This window comes from Scomber scombrus, chromosome 9 (assembly GCF_963691925.1).
Source record: "Scomber scombrus chromosome 9, fScoSco1.1, whole genome shotgun sequence".
Lineage (NCBI taxonomy): Eukaryota > Metazoa > Chordata > Actinopteri > Scombriformes > Scombridae > Scomber > Scomber scombrus.
In genome coordinates, this window is record NC_084978.1 from 26,329,518 (window position 1) to 26,346,102 (window position 16,585).

General features: G+C 38.7%; 3 protein-coding genes across 3 annotated transcripts; all 3 read right to left on the reverse strand.

Annotated features, from left to right (window-relative positions):
- Window positions 1-1,163: 1,163 nt before the first annotated feature.
- Window positions 1,164-4,037, reverse strand: fgl1 (fibrinogen-like 1). The gene is made up of 7 exons (XM_062425299.1): window positions 3,969-4,037; window positions 3,060-3,234; window positions 2,770-2,929; window positions 2,473-2,570; window positions 1,746-1,834; window positions 1,473-1,660; window positions 1,164-1,353 (listed from the first exon to the last, which is right to left on the reverse strand). Exons 1-7 carry the CDS (start codon window positions 4,035-4,037, stop codon window positions 1,164-1,166), a joined length of 969 nt encoding a protein of 322 aa, XP_062281283.1.
- Window positions 4,038-5,382: 1,345 nt separating this feature from the next.
- On the reverse strand, window positions 5,383-7,976 carry LOC133986288 (calnexin-like). The gene is made up of 6 exons (XM_062426115.1): window positions 7,912-7,976; window positions 7,407-7,480; window positions 6,915-7,034; window positions 6,720-6,822; window positions 6,360-6,433; window positions 5,383-5,797 (listed from the first exon to the last, which is right to left on the reverse strand). Exons 2-6 carry the CDS (start codon window positions 7,476-7,478, stop codon window positions 5,789-5,791), a joined length of 378 nt encoding a protein of 125 aa, XP_062282099.1. The 5' UTR covers window positions 7,479-7,480; window positions 7,912-7,976; the 3' UTR covers window positions 5,383-5,788.
- Window positions 7,977-9,027: 1,051 nt separating this feature from the next.
- On the reverse strand, window positions 9,028-14,876 carry LOC133985647 (cyclic nucleotide-gated cation channel-like). The gene is made up of 10 exons (XM_062425300.1): window positions 14,788-14,876; window positions 13,798-13,908; window positions 13,430-13,621; window positions 13,220-13,330; window positions 12,642-12,748; window positions 11,443-11,930; window positions 10,984-11,262; window positions 10,507-10,605; window positions 9,339-9,716; window positions 9,028-9,213 (listed from the first exon to the last, which is right to left on the reverse strand). Exons 1-10 carry the CDS (start codon window positions 14,874-14,876, stop codon window positions 9,028-9,030), a joined length of 2,040 nt encoding a protein of 679 aa, XP_062281284.1.
- Window positions 14,877-16,585: the final 1,709 nt, after the last annotated feature.

Genomic DNA, 16,585 nt, shown 5'->3' on the forward strand with positions numbered 1-16,585 from the left:
TCTTTTTTAGGACCGCTGGCATTCATGGATTTGCAGTCTTAACATTGCAAATGTTTACTTTACACACAAGTGGGAGACAGTCAAAGTCCAAAAACTCCCCATATCCTTCATGTGATTATAATCGTGCTTATGTGGATGGTGTTTATGTAAAATGTAACTGGACCTGAATGTCACATAAGACATTTTATTTATGCCATAAAATAATTCTTTGAGATATGAGGGGAATAGTCTATATAGTAAATAGCGTTACAAAAGGTAATGGTTAAGGTTGAGGTTTAGTTATCTTTGAGGAAGTTATATTTATAGGTGAAGAATTCTCAGTTTCAATTTCCGTCAGTCATTTGATATCTGGAGTTCATGCAAAGGCAAGTAATGAAACTGAAAATAGCAGTAATTTGACTTTGTAGACCTTTTCAAATGGAGAGAAGGTCTCAATATGACAGAATAATGTCCAATGCCTAGCCCTTGTTTTTTTAAATGAATCATCATAAAAATATTGGAGATTGTTGCTCTAAATGTTGATGGTTAACCTCATTACTTAAAGAATGGACCCCGAAATAAAGTAGTTAGGAGATTGATCTTACAACATCAGACATCAATATGAAATAATTCAATGAAAAACAGCAAATGTCTCCTTGTTTTATTTCTTAAGTGATGGTTATAATTCACATGGCAGGAAAAATGGAGCTTGATGTATGTTCACAAGCTTGTTCCAGTAATAATCAGTTGTAAGTGAAAGAGGAAATGTACCAAAAGTACTGTTATTTGTTTTAATTAATGTAATGTTATATATTTTAAAACAGTTCCAGTTCTTGTTCCTATCATTTTCACTTACATAATAATGGCTCCTTTCACTCCTTCAATCCAATGTTTCTGCTTGTGTTTGTCACACATGCTGACATCAGATTTCCCTTTTCTCCAGTAAAACACACAGCTGTGAGTAACTGCTACTTCCCCTTCACGTCTCTCAAACAGGCAATAAGTTTCACAAGTGCTGAGTGTGCTCTTTCTGTTGATTACATTGGATTGAAGAGGATTGTAAAATAAGATTTGTGTTTAAGGTTTAAAATTTGAAATATGATTTTTACACTAATACAGTGCTAATACAACTGCTAATTTGCAGTTTTCAAGCCAACAATATTTCATATGAGCTCGTGTCTGATTTAGGTGCGTTGAAGAGCGTTTGGGTCATCAATGAGATCAATTTTGAAGTCGATGGGTCGCAGCATCATGACGCTGGTCTTCAGGGAGTACCACCATCCTCTCCAAGTGTACCAAACCACACCATTATCTGTGACTGCACTGTAGTGCCCGTCGGGGTAGTACAGGCCATTGAGATTGGCAGAGTGACACCTGGGGAGCGATAGAATGCAGAGGAAAGAGTATTTAGGGTTTTTGTTATACTGTGATGAATAACTATGAGCATCTTGGCACAACTATGTGACTTTCTGTACAGATAACAAAACCCGTACTTGTTGAACCACCAGCCTCCCTTGTCTTCCTGCGCACAGTTTCCATTGTAGTTATCGTTGTCCTGGTCATAGGTGCTGAATTGGATGCCCTGGTGACTGGCCCAATCTGAAACACCAACCTGATTACCTCCAGACAGAGCATCTCCAGCTGTACCTACATAATCTCCAAAGGATAGTCGGTATTGATCCTGTGGCGAGACAGAAAGAATGCTGAAAAACTTGCATAAGCTCAAAAAAAAAAATGTTCACTCAGCATCCGTCAATCAACAACACCTTTTCATCTGCCACTTTGAAGTTCTTGTACTCGGCATAGCGCTGATTTCCATCAAAGTCTTCAAGGTTAATTCTTAGAGAATAATTCCCTGGAACAGACAAATAATTAATGCCCTCTAGAAATATAGAACAATTAACCCTATATACTATCAAAACTACAAGAGGGATGACATTAGTCTTTAAAGCTGAAATTTTGGCCTCATGGGGGCAGCAAAATATACTCTAAATAAATAAATATCCTTTGTTTGCTATACTTTGTTTGCTTTACTTGTTAGCAAACAAAGTCATATTTACATAGACTATCCAGCAGTCACAGAATAACATTAATATTAATTCATGTCATTTTTCCAACTCCTGATGAAGGTAAGTCCACTATTCACTATTCTCACTGTGTTTGGTCTCCAACAATTCCTGAGAACACTTGAGCTATTAAATGTTCAACTGTGTTCACCAGCTAGTTACTAACTTTGTTTGTCTGTCTGTTTAGTGCTCTGCAGGTATCTTACAGTCGCTTTATCAGAGCTTTTTAGCTGAAATCGGCTGCCAGAAATGCTGCTAGAAATGAGGTTGATGAGAGCTTTAAGACTCAATCAAAACAGTAATCTGTGGATTTGTCACTTTGAGCCCCATCTTTTAGTCATTAGATCCGCTGTCAATATAATAATATTGATTGGTAAAACTTTAAATTACTAAAAGGTAGTAAAGGACTTTTAGAGGCGGTATTGACCTTGTGCCGTGATGTAATACAGGTTGTCGTTCCCAAGCCAAAACTCTCCTAATTCTGCATCCATGTCTCCAAAACCATCCTTATATTCCGCCCACGATCTGATAGATAGATAGATAGATAGATAGATAGATAGATAGATAGATAGATAGATAGATAGATAGATAGATAGATAGATAGATAGATAGATAGATAGATAGATAGATAGATAGATAGATAGATAGATAGATAGAATGCATTGCATTTCACTTGATTTCATTATTGTAATAGTAATGGTAATAATTGGCGTTACAGACACACCTGTTAAACATCTCTGTTCCACTGATCCGTTTTTGTATAACAGTCCAACCACCTCCTTCACTCATATCACAGTAGACCTTGACTGCAGCAGGACTGCCTTGGGGTCTGATGAAGTAGAAACCACTGGATTTGGAGCCAGATCTGAACAGCTGGGAGCAGTCTGACACATACATACAAATAAACAATCTGACTTTGGTACATCATCTGGTTCTTGTTTCTGCAATGTGATACCTGAAACAAGATATTTTGAGCTTCAAATGTTGGTTTCCACTCCTGAGGCAATCACTGACCTATGTACTGGGTGTCTTGGCTCTGGTCAACGCTGGCTTGGTGTTGATCTGTGTTGCCAGGTTGGTTCAGCAGATGTAATCTGTGTAGGAGGAGTTCTTGATTCTGAACCTGGCTCTTCAGAAGCCTCTCCCGCTCCTTCAGACGAGCCACCTCCTCTTGGCAAATGTCTGACGCCTACACACACGCACACACATTTGTATTGCTAAATTTGTGAAGATCTTTATTCATACCCTAACTATGAGATAAAATGCACAGAATGTAATGCAATACTATAGAAAGCATAGAAAACGCTTTCCTCTACTTTCTGATGTTTTTTCAGGCAAAAGTAAATCACCTCACATGTTAAGAACAATACATTTAAGTTTCAGATTCATAACCTAGCAAACCCAAGGACTAAACTTAACTCTAAACCCAAGATCTGACCCAAGAACTGACATTAATGGAAAATACGCTGCAGTGAGCAGTGACTGTCTGGAGTCTATTGTTGATGCTCTCATATAATTCATGGCAAGAAAGCAAATATTTATAACTGCCAAAATGTCTACACTACTATACTAAACTAATACAATACTACAATTTTCAGTTTACATTTGTTCTCATAAAGAAATACAGAAAAATCCAGCCACACACAAATATATCACTTACTATCCCCATTGTTGCTAAAACACTGTGAATATTTAAATAGAAACTGAGCTTGGGTGTTAAGGAGTATGAGCAGCAGCGTCAATGCTGTTATCAGTTTTTCTGGAATCAGGCCTGAAACTTTGGAAAGATTTAGTAACACATTTTCAGATCACAATAACACTTAGAAAACAATTGTACCACCATAAATGAAAAAATTAAATAAAATCCAGGCAGAGATCCATGGCTTAAAATTTGGCATCAGATAGCTAAACCCATGTACTTACACAAAGGGACAGAGAACAAGCTGTGATGATGACCATCAATCCTTCGAGCAGCACCAGTGGGCCCCACATCCTCTTCTTGTTTAGATACCACAACTCCTAAATACCAATAATCAAACAAGAGTAGAACTTCTTCTCTGTAGGACTTGAGTTTAGTTGAATCTGTCTGACTTTCACCGGACGGTATGTTCGATTTTCAAAATCTTCCCCACCCCTGGATCCAAACAGAGCTGTGGCCAAAGAGAAGGAGAACCTGACGAAATGCCTGATTCTCTCCAGACATAAAACATACAAAATATGCAGCAAGTGTCAAAAACCAGTAACGCTTTCTAGATAGCACCTTTGTTTTGTTCTACGTAATAGAACCGAATAGAATCCACATGTCCTCTACTGACATGTGGATTTGATCAGAGGAGGGAAAAAACATCTTTCTTCTTTTGTCTATTTTCTTGCTTTTGTCTTGTCTCCATTTCTCATTACTCTCTGCTGTCCTCCACTTGCCAGCTCTTTGTTTTTCACTTTTCCTTTGTGCCCACTTATCAGTATTCTCTGTGAGTGTCATTAAAAGACTCGAGTAGTCGTTTAGCTGATGAGCAGTATTGTGCCATTTCAAATAAATGCTGTGAGCTGCTAAATGCCACTAAAGGTCAGCGCAGGCTGAGGCAGAGCAGAAGACAAATTTATCTCAAAGACTCACAAAGGAGCATGAGTGAATAATAGCTGTCACTGATTTCAGATTATTCAAAATGAACACACAACCATGCATTCTAGGAAAAGGAAACAGGGTTTTATTTAACCATACCACGTGGACACAGTTTCAGATGGTGATATGGTTGTTGGATGTTAAAAAGCCATAGAAGATTAATTCCACACTTATGTCCGTACAGTTAATATGTATAGCTAAAGCCGGCAGCTTGCCTGACAAAAATTGAGGTTGCTCCTGGTCTGGAAATACTCCAGCTCATAAACCCCTATGAAACCTCAACTTCTTGTTTTTACACTTCAGTTTTTTCACAAATGAATAAAAAAAATGTTAATTAGCGAGCTTTAGAGGCTCTGGTAGGTTTCTTTTATTAGCTTTGATGAAGACAAGCTAGCTGTTTCCCTCTGCCTCTGCTAAGCTAGGCTAACCAGATGTTTGCTGTAGCTACGTGTTTAGACTACTATACAAAGATGAAAGTGGTATCAATCTTTTTTATCTAACTCTAGGCAAGCAATCTTTCCTCAAACTATTCCTTTAATAAGACTTTAAAACAATGGTAAATTTACATATACACACATCATACACAAGAAGTTTCAGTTTATCATTTCCAGGTTAACATCCAAATCATCTACAATAATAAAGACAGTAATCTAACAAATCACACTTAAATACTGCAATAAATATATGTTGTTGTAAATGTAGACGTCACTATGATATCCTAAAACTGGTTATGAAAAAAACAAGCATAATTAATGTTTTATTGGCAGTAGATAACTGCACTGAGTGTTTCCACCTGGCATTAGCAGCTAGCAGGTGGTGGCACCAGTTTTATACTCAAACCAGCTGACTGAGCTGAAATCACAAGAAAACAGGGTGTATTATTTAGTCTCTGATGTTCTACCCTGTGAGTGGCTGTGGCTTTATTCCAACTCCAAATGTAGTACTCCATTTTGGCATTATAAATGATTAAAATCTGACTACGATCATATTTTATATTAGTCTGTTTGTTTGTATTAAATAATATCCAGTCACCAATATGATTGGATGATTGGTGAAAGATGTAATTATGCAGCATCCTCTTGTGGTGGTGTGTTTTTCTCTCCTGAGATTGTTGCACGCATTAGTGATCCTACACACACACACACACACACACACACACACACACACACACACACACACACACACACACACACACAGAGACACACACACACACACACACATATTTATGATTAGCTTTTTTATCATCCACAGTTACAGCGGGTTGTTCAAGGGCACTACAACAAAAATGAGATTTGTAAATCAAAGATATATATAATAATGAACTAAACTCATTCCAAATAAAGCAAATTAAAAAGTCCTGTATCATTATTTCATGAATTTGCAATATAGTGTATGGCATTTTTATCAGTTGTGACTGTTTTTTTTTGGATAGCACATTTAAAAAAATGTAATATGATCTGGCCCTCTTTAAAGCTACACACTTCAGCCATACATACTGTATACATTGCATACTAAGACCTGAAACCAGCTACTGTTATATCCGCTCCATTACGTAAATTAAATATATGATGTCTAGAAGTCAGGTACTCTCTGTGATACATCAATACTTACAAAGTTGCTTTTGCACCTGCAGAATCGACATTATCACATTATCAGTCATTATCACCTCCACACTATCTGTTGATTCTCACCTTCAGATCTAAGTCAGACTTCCTCTGTTTCCCATGAGTGTCTCTCCTTCTTGGCGCTGCTCTGCCAGGCTTTCCTAAACAGAGAAAAAAAGAAAAGAGTAAAATAAACTGTCATGTATTATTACTACTAGTACTACCATCACTGGTGCTGATACAACTATGACTAATCCTAATATTACCACTACTAATCTGCTACTATAAAGGGAGGACCACTAGACCACTATTACTACTGCTAATAATAACACCCTTACTGCTGCCACAACCATCATTGCTACCACAAGTAACAAATACACACATACAAATACTTATTTTACACCTTTACTACTACGTCTTGTAATAATCTAATAAATGATACATTACCATGAATATCCTTTGACTCTGTCAGTTTTGAGGACTCAGGATCATCTGGTTGATCATCATCAGACTTCTTATAGTAATATTGTTCATCAGGAGGCCCAAATCTCTACATGTACACACACACACACAAACACAATTATTCGCCCAATAATACAATTGACAATGTCACACACACACATAAATAAGCCCATACTGTACCTTGTCAGGCCACATGAAGCTAATGAAAAGAATGGCAGGAAGTCCTACAGTGAAGACGTAGACACCCCAGAGCCAAGGACGCTGATGGGTTGCCAGTAGGAGGCTCTCTATGATGCCAGGCTGGAATAAACATATACATATGTGAATACACACCTGCACTTATATCTAGTAACCTATGCCAACTCCTGTATTTGTATGCATTTATGTCTGCAAACACTAGGTGGCTTATGAGTATTACCTAAATCAGGAGACTACAAACTACAAACTATAAGCAGGTGTTGCTGCTCAGGGAAGCAGTGAAAGTGATTGTGCTTGCAGTGAATTGTCTCCCAAGTATCACTTATATAAAGCATTTCTTCTTTGGGTTTATTTGAAATTGGAGAGCCTGGATCTATTTGTAATGAAGCAATAACTCTGAAAAGATGTCAAGGTTTCATCAAGCCTAATACCCTCTCTTCCTAAAATGAAAAGTGCATTAAAACCAGGGCTTACCTGTGCTGCAGCAGACACTGGTGTCACACTGGCAACCAGCATTAAGCCCAGCAACAGACAGCTGTTCTCCATATCTGAAACACACACGTTCACACGTGTATGTGTGCAAATGTACACAGTAACAGTATATACACGTGTACACAACTTGACTCACACTCAGATAAGATCACATATACAAATACCCTGAATGAGGAAGGAAAAGAAATGTTTTTCAGTGTAATCAGTTTTTTTTTTTTGATCTATTATTTGACCAGTGATCAGACTGATAAAGTATACAAAGGAAAGAGAGAAAGAGGAGTAAAAATACATCTGATAGAGGAAAACAAAACTGGATGAAAGAAAAGAAACATGCAGAGAGTACAAGGGTAAAAATGCAGAGAGTACAAGGGTAAAAAAAAATGGGCACAGAAAATAGACAAGATTAAAAAACGGAAGATAAAGAAGTGAGAGTAAGAGCAGGATTAGAACAGAGGAAGCTACAGAGGACCAAACAGTGTGTTTCTACCTTTTTAACACCGTGATTTCTAACAGTTTCCAAGAGTTTCTCAATAGTGACTTCCTGAAATCTTCCACTCATGTGATGTTGGACTTTGGTCCCAAGTCACTTGCTGAAATGGCTGCAGAGCATGCAGTGACTACATTAAGGGGGTATGGTATGGTAATCAACATACTGAGCATGCATATTACACACACACACTCATTGATCAAGCTCATAATGAATGATCAGTTTTAGGATTAAGCAAGTATTTATTAATAATAGAGCAGATGATATCTAATGAAGTAAAATGTTGCTTTTTTGTAAAGCACCTTGTGTTTCAAAGTTGGAATAAGGAGTGATAAAAAACAGAAAGGGGTTCAAAGAAAAAAGTTAAGCGATAGAAACTGTAATTTCTTACGTCGTTATACAATAGTTATTCTACATTATCAATAGTTCTCTGAACTCAGGGAGTAGAATAGCAGAATTATTAAGAATAACATGAGATGTGTTATTATTATCACAGATTACATCTATACACAATACATAATAATAATTAAAAAACAGCTTAGAATAAAATGCTGTATATTATTACAGAGTTTGATTCTACTGAATGCAGATGTTAAATCATTCATCTGAATGGCTTTTTCAGTTCCAGTAACAAGCAGGCAATAGAGGCACCATGCCCCCTAGTGGATAAGGACGTAATTAAGGACACATTTTCAAACACAAGTCTGGTATTAATCAAATAATGTTCCCATAGTTATGTATTAGTTCAGATCTGTACCAGCCATTGGTGAATTCTTGGGTAAACTTTCCTCTAGCCAAAGTAGAAGTAAGTTAATAAATAAGGTAATTGTGTTATTCTGTGATGTAGTCTCAATTATTTCCATAATCATTTTTATAAATAGAGGGTGCTATACCTATAATACCTAAAGTTTAATATGATTTTTTTTAAATCAGTATATACCTCTCTTTTACAAAATGTCTAAAATTGTAAGAAGCTGAGATTGAAAAGTTAAGAACTGAACAGATATTTAATAAAATACATATTTCAAGGACTTTGTGTCAAATATTTGTCCCTTGAAATCACATAAATGAAAAGAAATCAGTAAGTGCAATATGACGATGAAGATGTATTATGAGTCAGAACCGGATATTGATTTCACTGCGCACGCCATCACCACCAGAGACACTCTCATTGCCGTCAGCGTCTGAGAGAAAACCACTGCCTGTGACCACTGTGGTGATGTTGTGTTCGAGGGCTGTGATTCGCTGTTTCAGTCGTTGCTGGGAAGAGTTGAACTCACTTTGGAGACGAGCCAAACAAGTCTGAAAGCAATGTTATTATTAGACATTATCATATATTGTACACATTGGATGGTTATGTAGTAAAGTGGTAAAAAAGGTCATAAAAGATAGTAAAGGTATTGGTTTCAGTAGCAGAAATGATCTACCTGTAGTCGATCCAGACTGGTTTCCAACCTTTCCACCTTCTCCTCAAGCTCCTCTCCTGCAGACACATTGACTTCCTCTAGAAGCCCCTCTTTCTGCAGGATGTCTCGCCCCCTCTGCTCCAGCTGGGCCCTGGCGTGGGGGAACTCCTGAAGTGCCTCCATCAGGTCTTGTTTGGAGAGGCAGAAGAGATCTGAGTATCCCAGACTGCGAATATTAGCTGTGCGCCGGTTCCCCATCTTGCTGCCGCTAATGTTTAGGATGCTGATTTCTCCAAAGCAACTTCCTCCTGTCAGAACAGCTAACTGGGTGACTCCGTCCTCCCCGACCACTGCCAGACGGCCATCTTTAATTATATACATCTCCTTACCCACATCTCCCTTGGAAAAAAACAGATAGAGAATATACTGTTAAACAGGAAAAGTGAGTAGTACTGCTATATATTGTTATTGAAAGGAAGTCATGCTGATATTTACATTAATACATTCATCAGTAATAAGACACAAGAACTGAAATGATTGTCTGTGAAGATTCTCAGTCATCTTGGTCATAATACATCCAGAAGGGTCCTTTAGGAGCAACTTGACTTGTTTTAGATTCTAAGAGACATTTCACTTCTCATCCAAAAGGCCTTTTCACTTCACAAAAAAGTTTCTCTTATCGTTAGCAAGGAGGTGGTAATGTAGGCTAATAGCAGCAGTAAATGTACTGCTGTAATCAATTATAGAAAAGCCTTGGCAGAATTACCAAATCATAAAGGTGTCTGTTGTACAATCTCAGAGTTCTGGACTTACAAATTACTGTAAGTAGTTTGTTACCTCAGGATAGCAAACTATAATGAGAAGTTACTCTGAGGAATATATGGAACCAAGTAGATAGTGGTAAATACTTCACGGATGAGTTGAAACAGGTAATGGGCTCCACCTCAACCAACTACAACTGTAAAATGCTGCCTAGAGGCCGATGCATCATCTATTCATATAAAGATCCACTATGCACATACACTATGGAAAGAGGAAGCTGGAGGTTTTGCCATGTGTTCTAGGTTAATGGCCTTCATTGGAATAAATGTATTGCCTTGATTGAACGCCCCTTCTCCATAGTTTAATACATCCACAGTAGTAAGGGTACTGTAAAATCACTTATATTGCCAGATGTAGTAAAATTGACCTTTCTACAGATGTAGTCTCCAGGACTGAAGACCTGTGGTCGAAGTTTTAGCACCAACTCTACCAGGAGGCCTGCCTCACAGTCCTGAAAAATACGAACCTATGCACACACACACACACACATACAAAAACACAAAATACATTAATGACTGTGGAACTTGGATGTGATGAAGGTAGAAGAGGTGTTAGCTGCACTATTGGTAACTTAAGGTACAATTACATTACCCTTCAATTCTACAAATGTTCACAGGTTAGTCATCGTATTAGAATATTCATTTATTACCCGCATCATCCCATCCATTTTTGAGTCTGCATGTACGATAATTTTGCTGAGCAAAAGGGTAACGTGACCTTTAGACTGATGTCAATTTCTATAGTGAAATAACTTTAAAACTATTCTACTTTTCATAATAATGTCTACAAAAATATACCCTGCATTGTTGGAGTTGGGTCATACTGAGTGACATTGTGTCTTTACCTTCTTCAGTGTGTCCAGGTGAACATTAATAGCAATCTCTGCTCTCAGTTTATTGGGCAGGCTCCTTAGCACTTCCTGTTCATCTATTGTCTTCTGATTGGTCCAAAGATAGTCAAACCAGCGAATGACGCGCTGCTCAAGCACCTTGCTCACATGTCTGAAGTGCATGTAGTGTTTCAGTGAATCTACACGGGTCTGAAAGGTGGCTCTTGTGGCATTCATATTGGAAATCATGGCTCCAACATTGCCCACAATGGAGGCAAAAATCAGAACTCCAACCTGGAACAGAAATACATAATATTAGTAGTAGTATTGATACTGGAAAAATTGCTGGCCAAGAGGTAGAAAACTTTCGTGTATCAGGCAAGGATGATTCTTGGGATATGTGGCTGAAAGAATCAATAGTAAATAATAAGATATTTTAGAAAAGCTAATGGTACACCATTACTGTACATTTACCAGAAAGTCAAATATCAGGAACAGATACTCTTCATCTCTAACAGGAGGTGGTGTCTCTCCAATGGTAGTCAGTGTCAGGGTGGACCAGTACAGGCAGTATATGTAACTTCTGGTCAGGGAGCCGAACTCTGGGTCTGAAGCATTTGGATAAACCCAAGAATCCGAGCCCAGTCCCAAGACTTTGGAGAAGCTATAGTACCCACAGGCATTCCAGTGGATGATCACCAGGATGTACAGTACCAGTTTACAGATGCGGAAAGCATTGGGGTAGCCCGTTCGTGTTTCGGTACGTTCAAAGAACTCAAACAGACGTGGCAGGCGTAGCAGTCGGTTGAATCGAAGAAGAGGAGTGTAGCTGGTTCCAACAGTCAGGTACAGCAGATCAGTTGGAAGGATGGAGCAGATGTCAAGTTTACACTGTCGGGTTCGAACATAGGTTTCTCTCAGACGCTGCACATCTTTCACCATCAAGCCCTGGTCCAAGAAACCTTCACGTAAACATAAATGAACACATTTATGAATGAGTGAAGGTGTCTTTCAAATAATTAACCCTCCTGTTGTCCTCGAGTCAAGGAAGGAAGGGAGGAAGAAGGAAGGAAGGGAGGGAGGAAAGGAGGAAGAAGGAAGGAAGGAAGGAAGGAAGGAAGGAAGGAAGGAAGGAAGAAAGGGAGGAAGGAAGGAAGGGAGGAAGAAGGAAGGAAGGGAGGAAGGAAGGAAGGAAGGAAGGAAGGAAGGAAGGAAGGAAGGAAGGAAGGAAGGAAGGAAGGGAGGGAGGGAGGGAGGGAGGGATGGAGAAAGGAAAAGAGGAAGGGGGGAAGAAGGAAAGAAGGACAGAGGAAAGAAGGAATGGAGGAAGGTAGGGGAGACGAAAGAAAGAGAGAAGGAGGGAGGGAGGAAGGACAGACGGAAGGAAAGGAAGGAATGAAGGAGGGAAGGAAAGAAGGAGGGAGGGAGGAAGGAAAGAAGGAAGGGAGGACCCTGTCTGTTTTGACAGACAGGGTCAATTTGACCCGGGAGGACGACAGGAGGGTTAAAGGATTAGATTAAGCCCCAATCCAAGTTATGTGTAAATATACATACTGACACAATAACATATAGGTGCTACATTACCTTCAGTAAAAATAGATGTTTTGAATCAAATATTTTCATGTATGGAAATTTGAGTTTCTTTTCGCATTCATTCACTATTTTTTCAGTACCTGTGTGGAGACGAACAGCTATATCCAGGATGTAGACTCCATCACAGACATAGTCCAGCACCAGCCACACCAACATGCTCTTCATCTGGAGCTCATCAAAACAGGCCCTACAGAACCAGATACACTAACATATTAGGTTAAATGGAATTAGTTGGAATAATTTAGTTTTCAGACACATTCCTCTTTTTATTTTCTATTTATACACATCAGTAATCACCTTTGACCAGGTGCAATGAGATTGATCAATACAATTTTGAGAATATTTACACTTTATCTATTAAGCATACATCACATTGTCACAATCATTTCATGGAAAGAGGTAAAAAATATTTTATTCCAACTTTATTGGCGACCGTGTAGTATGTCGTAAACCCAATGTCAAGTTTCTGAATATCCCTTCAGAAAGACGTGGGTTGCATCACAATTACTGTGCCCATGATTTTCTAGTCTTGAAGCCAAAATAGCAGATGTTGTAGTAGTCATGCTAGAAGTATGGGGTTCATAGCAGTGCAAAAATTAATACTAGAACCGCCATCAGTACTGTTGTAGTATTTATAGTCACAGTAAGAGTTTCCAACCTGACGACCAGCATGGTCCAGTTATAAAAAACTGCGGGACCAATCACCATCAGCCAGTGGTAGTACGCATCATCAGATGGTGATAACACAAGGATATTACACTTCCTCCTCCTGTCAAAAGACGATGGGAAAACAGAAAGATTTATGTAATAATATAATAATATATAAGTGTCAGTTGATGCTTTATTGTGTGTGTGTTTTTTTCCTTACGTGCGTCTAGTGCGTCTGACTTCATTATCTGTTTCAGAGCCAGTGTGGCTGTGGCTAAACCTGCTTGGTGGGGCCTGTACGTCCATGTTGGCTGGGCCTCTGAATCGTTCCAAAAAGGAATCGGGCCGCTCCGTCTCTTCAGCCAAACTCTTCTGAGCCCATTCTCTCAGAGTCATCACCATGCTTACAATCCTAGACAAAGAAAAAGCACATTTACATCTGATATCTGCCCAGTACAACCTCAGTCTCTGTTGACCATTATATTGAACATAAGACACGAAAACTTCACCTACAGTTAACATACTCTCTTTTTAATAATTGGATCCGATAATACTTTTGAATATCAGTCTGTTGCCCAGCTGTCATACCTGGACAGAGCACCTCGCCCACGAAAGGAATTCTGGGAGTTAATATCCCTTCTGTCAATGGCAGCCATTCTCTGTAGCTCTGAAGAAGTGTCATCACACATCGATTGTCCTCTACACATGCACGCACACACCACAAATATGTAAAATAATATCAATGTCTATAAACAAATTTACAGAGGAAGGCATTACAGGACAGGTTCACAATTCTTGGCAGAGAGACAAAATTAGCAACCAGCTGGTGAACAAAGGAGAATTCAGCAGCTAAAGATTTACATACATTACTCTGAATAAGCAGAAATGTTGCTCCATGTCTGTTGGAAACAAATATTTGTAAGGTGACAATAAAGTCGGTGTCCACGTTGTTCAACAGCTAGTTGCTAATTTTGTCTGTCTGCTGTTTGGTGCTGGGCAGGTAGCGTGTAGTGGGTTTATCAAGACTTTTTCATTGAAAAAAGCCACCTGCTGCATCTGGAAACAAAGTTATTGAGATAGATAATCAAAACATGAAAGTTGCAGCACATAATACCAAAACACAAGCTGAAAGATGCTAAAATGGTCTGTAGACATGTTTTAATATTCTAGGCAGACAGCAGACTGCCTGAAGATGCAACTCTTTGCTGGATAACATTTAGATGAAATATACATTGCCTTTTATTGTCTTATTTTAGCTTTGTTTTGTTGTGTGTGTGTGTGTGTGTGTGTGTGTGTGTGTGTGTGTGTGTGTGTGTGTGTGTGTGTGTGTGTGTGTGTGTGTGTGTGTGTTCGTGTGTGTGTGTGTGTGTGTGTCTGTGCTGGACGCCGGTATATATGTGCGGCTATGTGTCTGTATCTTCGTATGTATGAAGTGTAAAGGACAATATAATACCAGTGATGACTACTAAATGTGATTCTACAGAAGTTTGTGGTTGGGCAATTTAAGCATTTCTAGAAGGAATAATAATTATGTTTTACCCTAAAAATAAAAAAATGTGTGTCTGTGTGTGTGTGTACCTGCTAAGTGTGCTGTCAGCTCGGTCACTCTCCTCCTCTGTCCATGTTTTCACAGACAGCCTGTGCGCATCCTGCAAAGGACCGGTCATACTACACACACACACACACACACACACACACACACACACACATAAAGATATCCACCGTGGAAAGCCCCAAAGAGTTAGATTAGTTTTTAGTTTAGTTCATTACAGAAAGAACCAAACACAGTATCATCACACACATGCACCACATAGTCACACATACAAAGATACCCCTTATTACAGATATACACAAATAGACATAATACAAATACAGACACACACATTATACAAGCTATCACATACACTCACAGTAAACAGAAAGACATATGCAAGAGGGGCTCACGCAGACCGACACACACAAGTCACCAACTGGCATACACACATATTCAATGATGGATCCACAGTCAAAAAAAGAAGGTCATTAAGTACAAGGTCATCCAGTATCAGGCATCACCGGGGAAACCAGGTGGCATAGCAACAAGCTGTATAGTCGGTATGACAACACAACATAAGAGGGAAAGAAAGAAAGATGATCAAAGTCAACAAACCTGATGAATTTCCTGATATCCCAAAGTCCAGCTCGTCACGTCATCAGCTCTGCTCACACATCTATCTATCTATCTATCTATCTATCTATCTATCTATCTATCTATCTATCTATCTATCTATCTATCTATCTATCTATCTATCTATCAATCTATCAATCTATCTATCTATCTATCTATCTATCTATCTATCTATCGTCTGTCTGTCTGTTGTCTGCTTAGATTCACACAACATTACGCATGAAGGACAGATGAACACTCATGTGAAAGGATGGATGATGGATGCAGTGAACAAATGTAACATAAAAGGAATGATCACATGGCACTCTACAAAAGCGTCGTTTAAATTGCAAATTGTGTGTGTGTGTTTGCTAGTGTGTGTGTGTTCCTTTTTTACCAGTAGGCTCATCTGAATTCAAGAACCTTGTTTGAAGTGGCCTCTGAACCACGAGTGTGTCTTTATGAGCGCATATCCTCCTGATTACTGAGAGATCTGTGATTTTATGCATACACACACCTGTACACGTGAACCGAGACACGCTCTTAATTCACCTTCGCTATTTACAAAATCATGTTTAATTTAATCTTTTTCATCCAAAATCCAAAAGAAATAAAATGAGACTAAATGGGAATCTAAATTTACTGAAATGAAACTCAATTCACCTGAAATTGTCGCGCATACACATACATAGACATGTTTGTCAGGCTTGTGATTGGACAGAACGAGGCTCCTCAGTCATACATTATTGGTTGCATTAGACACAGGAAACATCCAGTAAGCTCGACAGCTGCCTCTCAACACTGATTACATCTATCTGGCATTATGTCATATGAATCACAATTGGACACCAGTAACAGGATGGCAGCAGCACTGCATTGTTAACACGACTGACCTGTCCCAGGTATTATCTTGTGTGGTGTACTTTTGTGCTTGTTGTGTATTGTTTGTTGTGTCTTCATCACATCACCATCACTGATGCACTTCCTGTTACATATGATGGATAGACTAGTGTACCACACTTGTATTTAGTATGGAATAAATGATTAAACTGTGAGCCACAGTTAAAAATAGAATAGAACAAAATAGAATAGAATGCCTTTATTGTCATTGCATGTAACATACAAAGAAATTTTCTGTCTCTCTTAAAAAAAGGAAAACTGTACCCCGTTCACTGCTCATTCGTCCATTCACTCATATGCACACACATTAAAAGAAACTGTCAGTTGAAT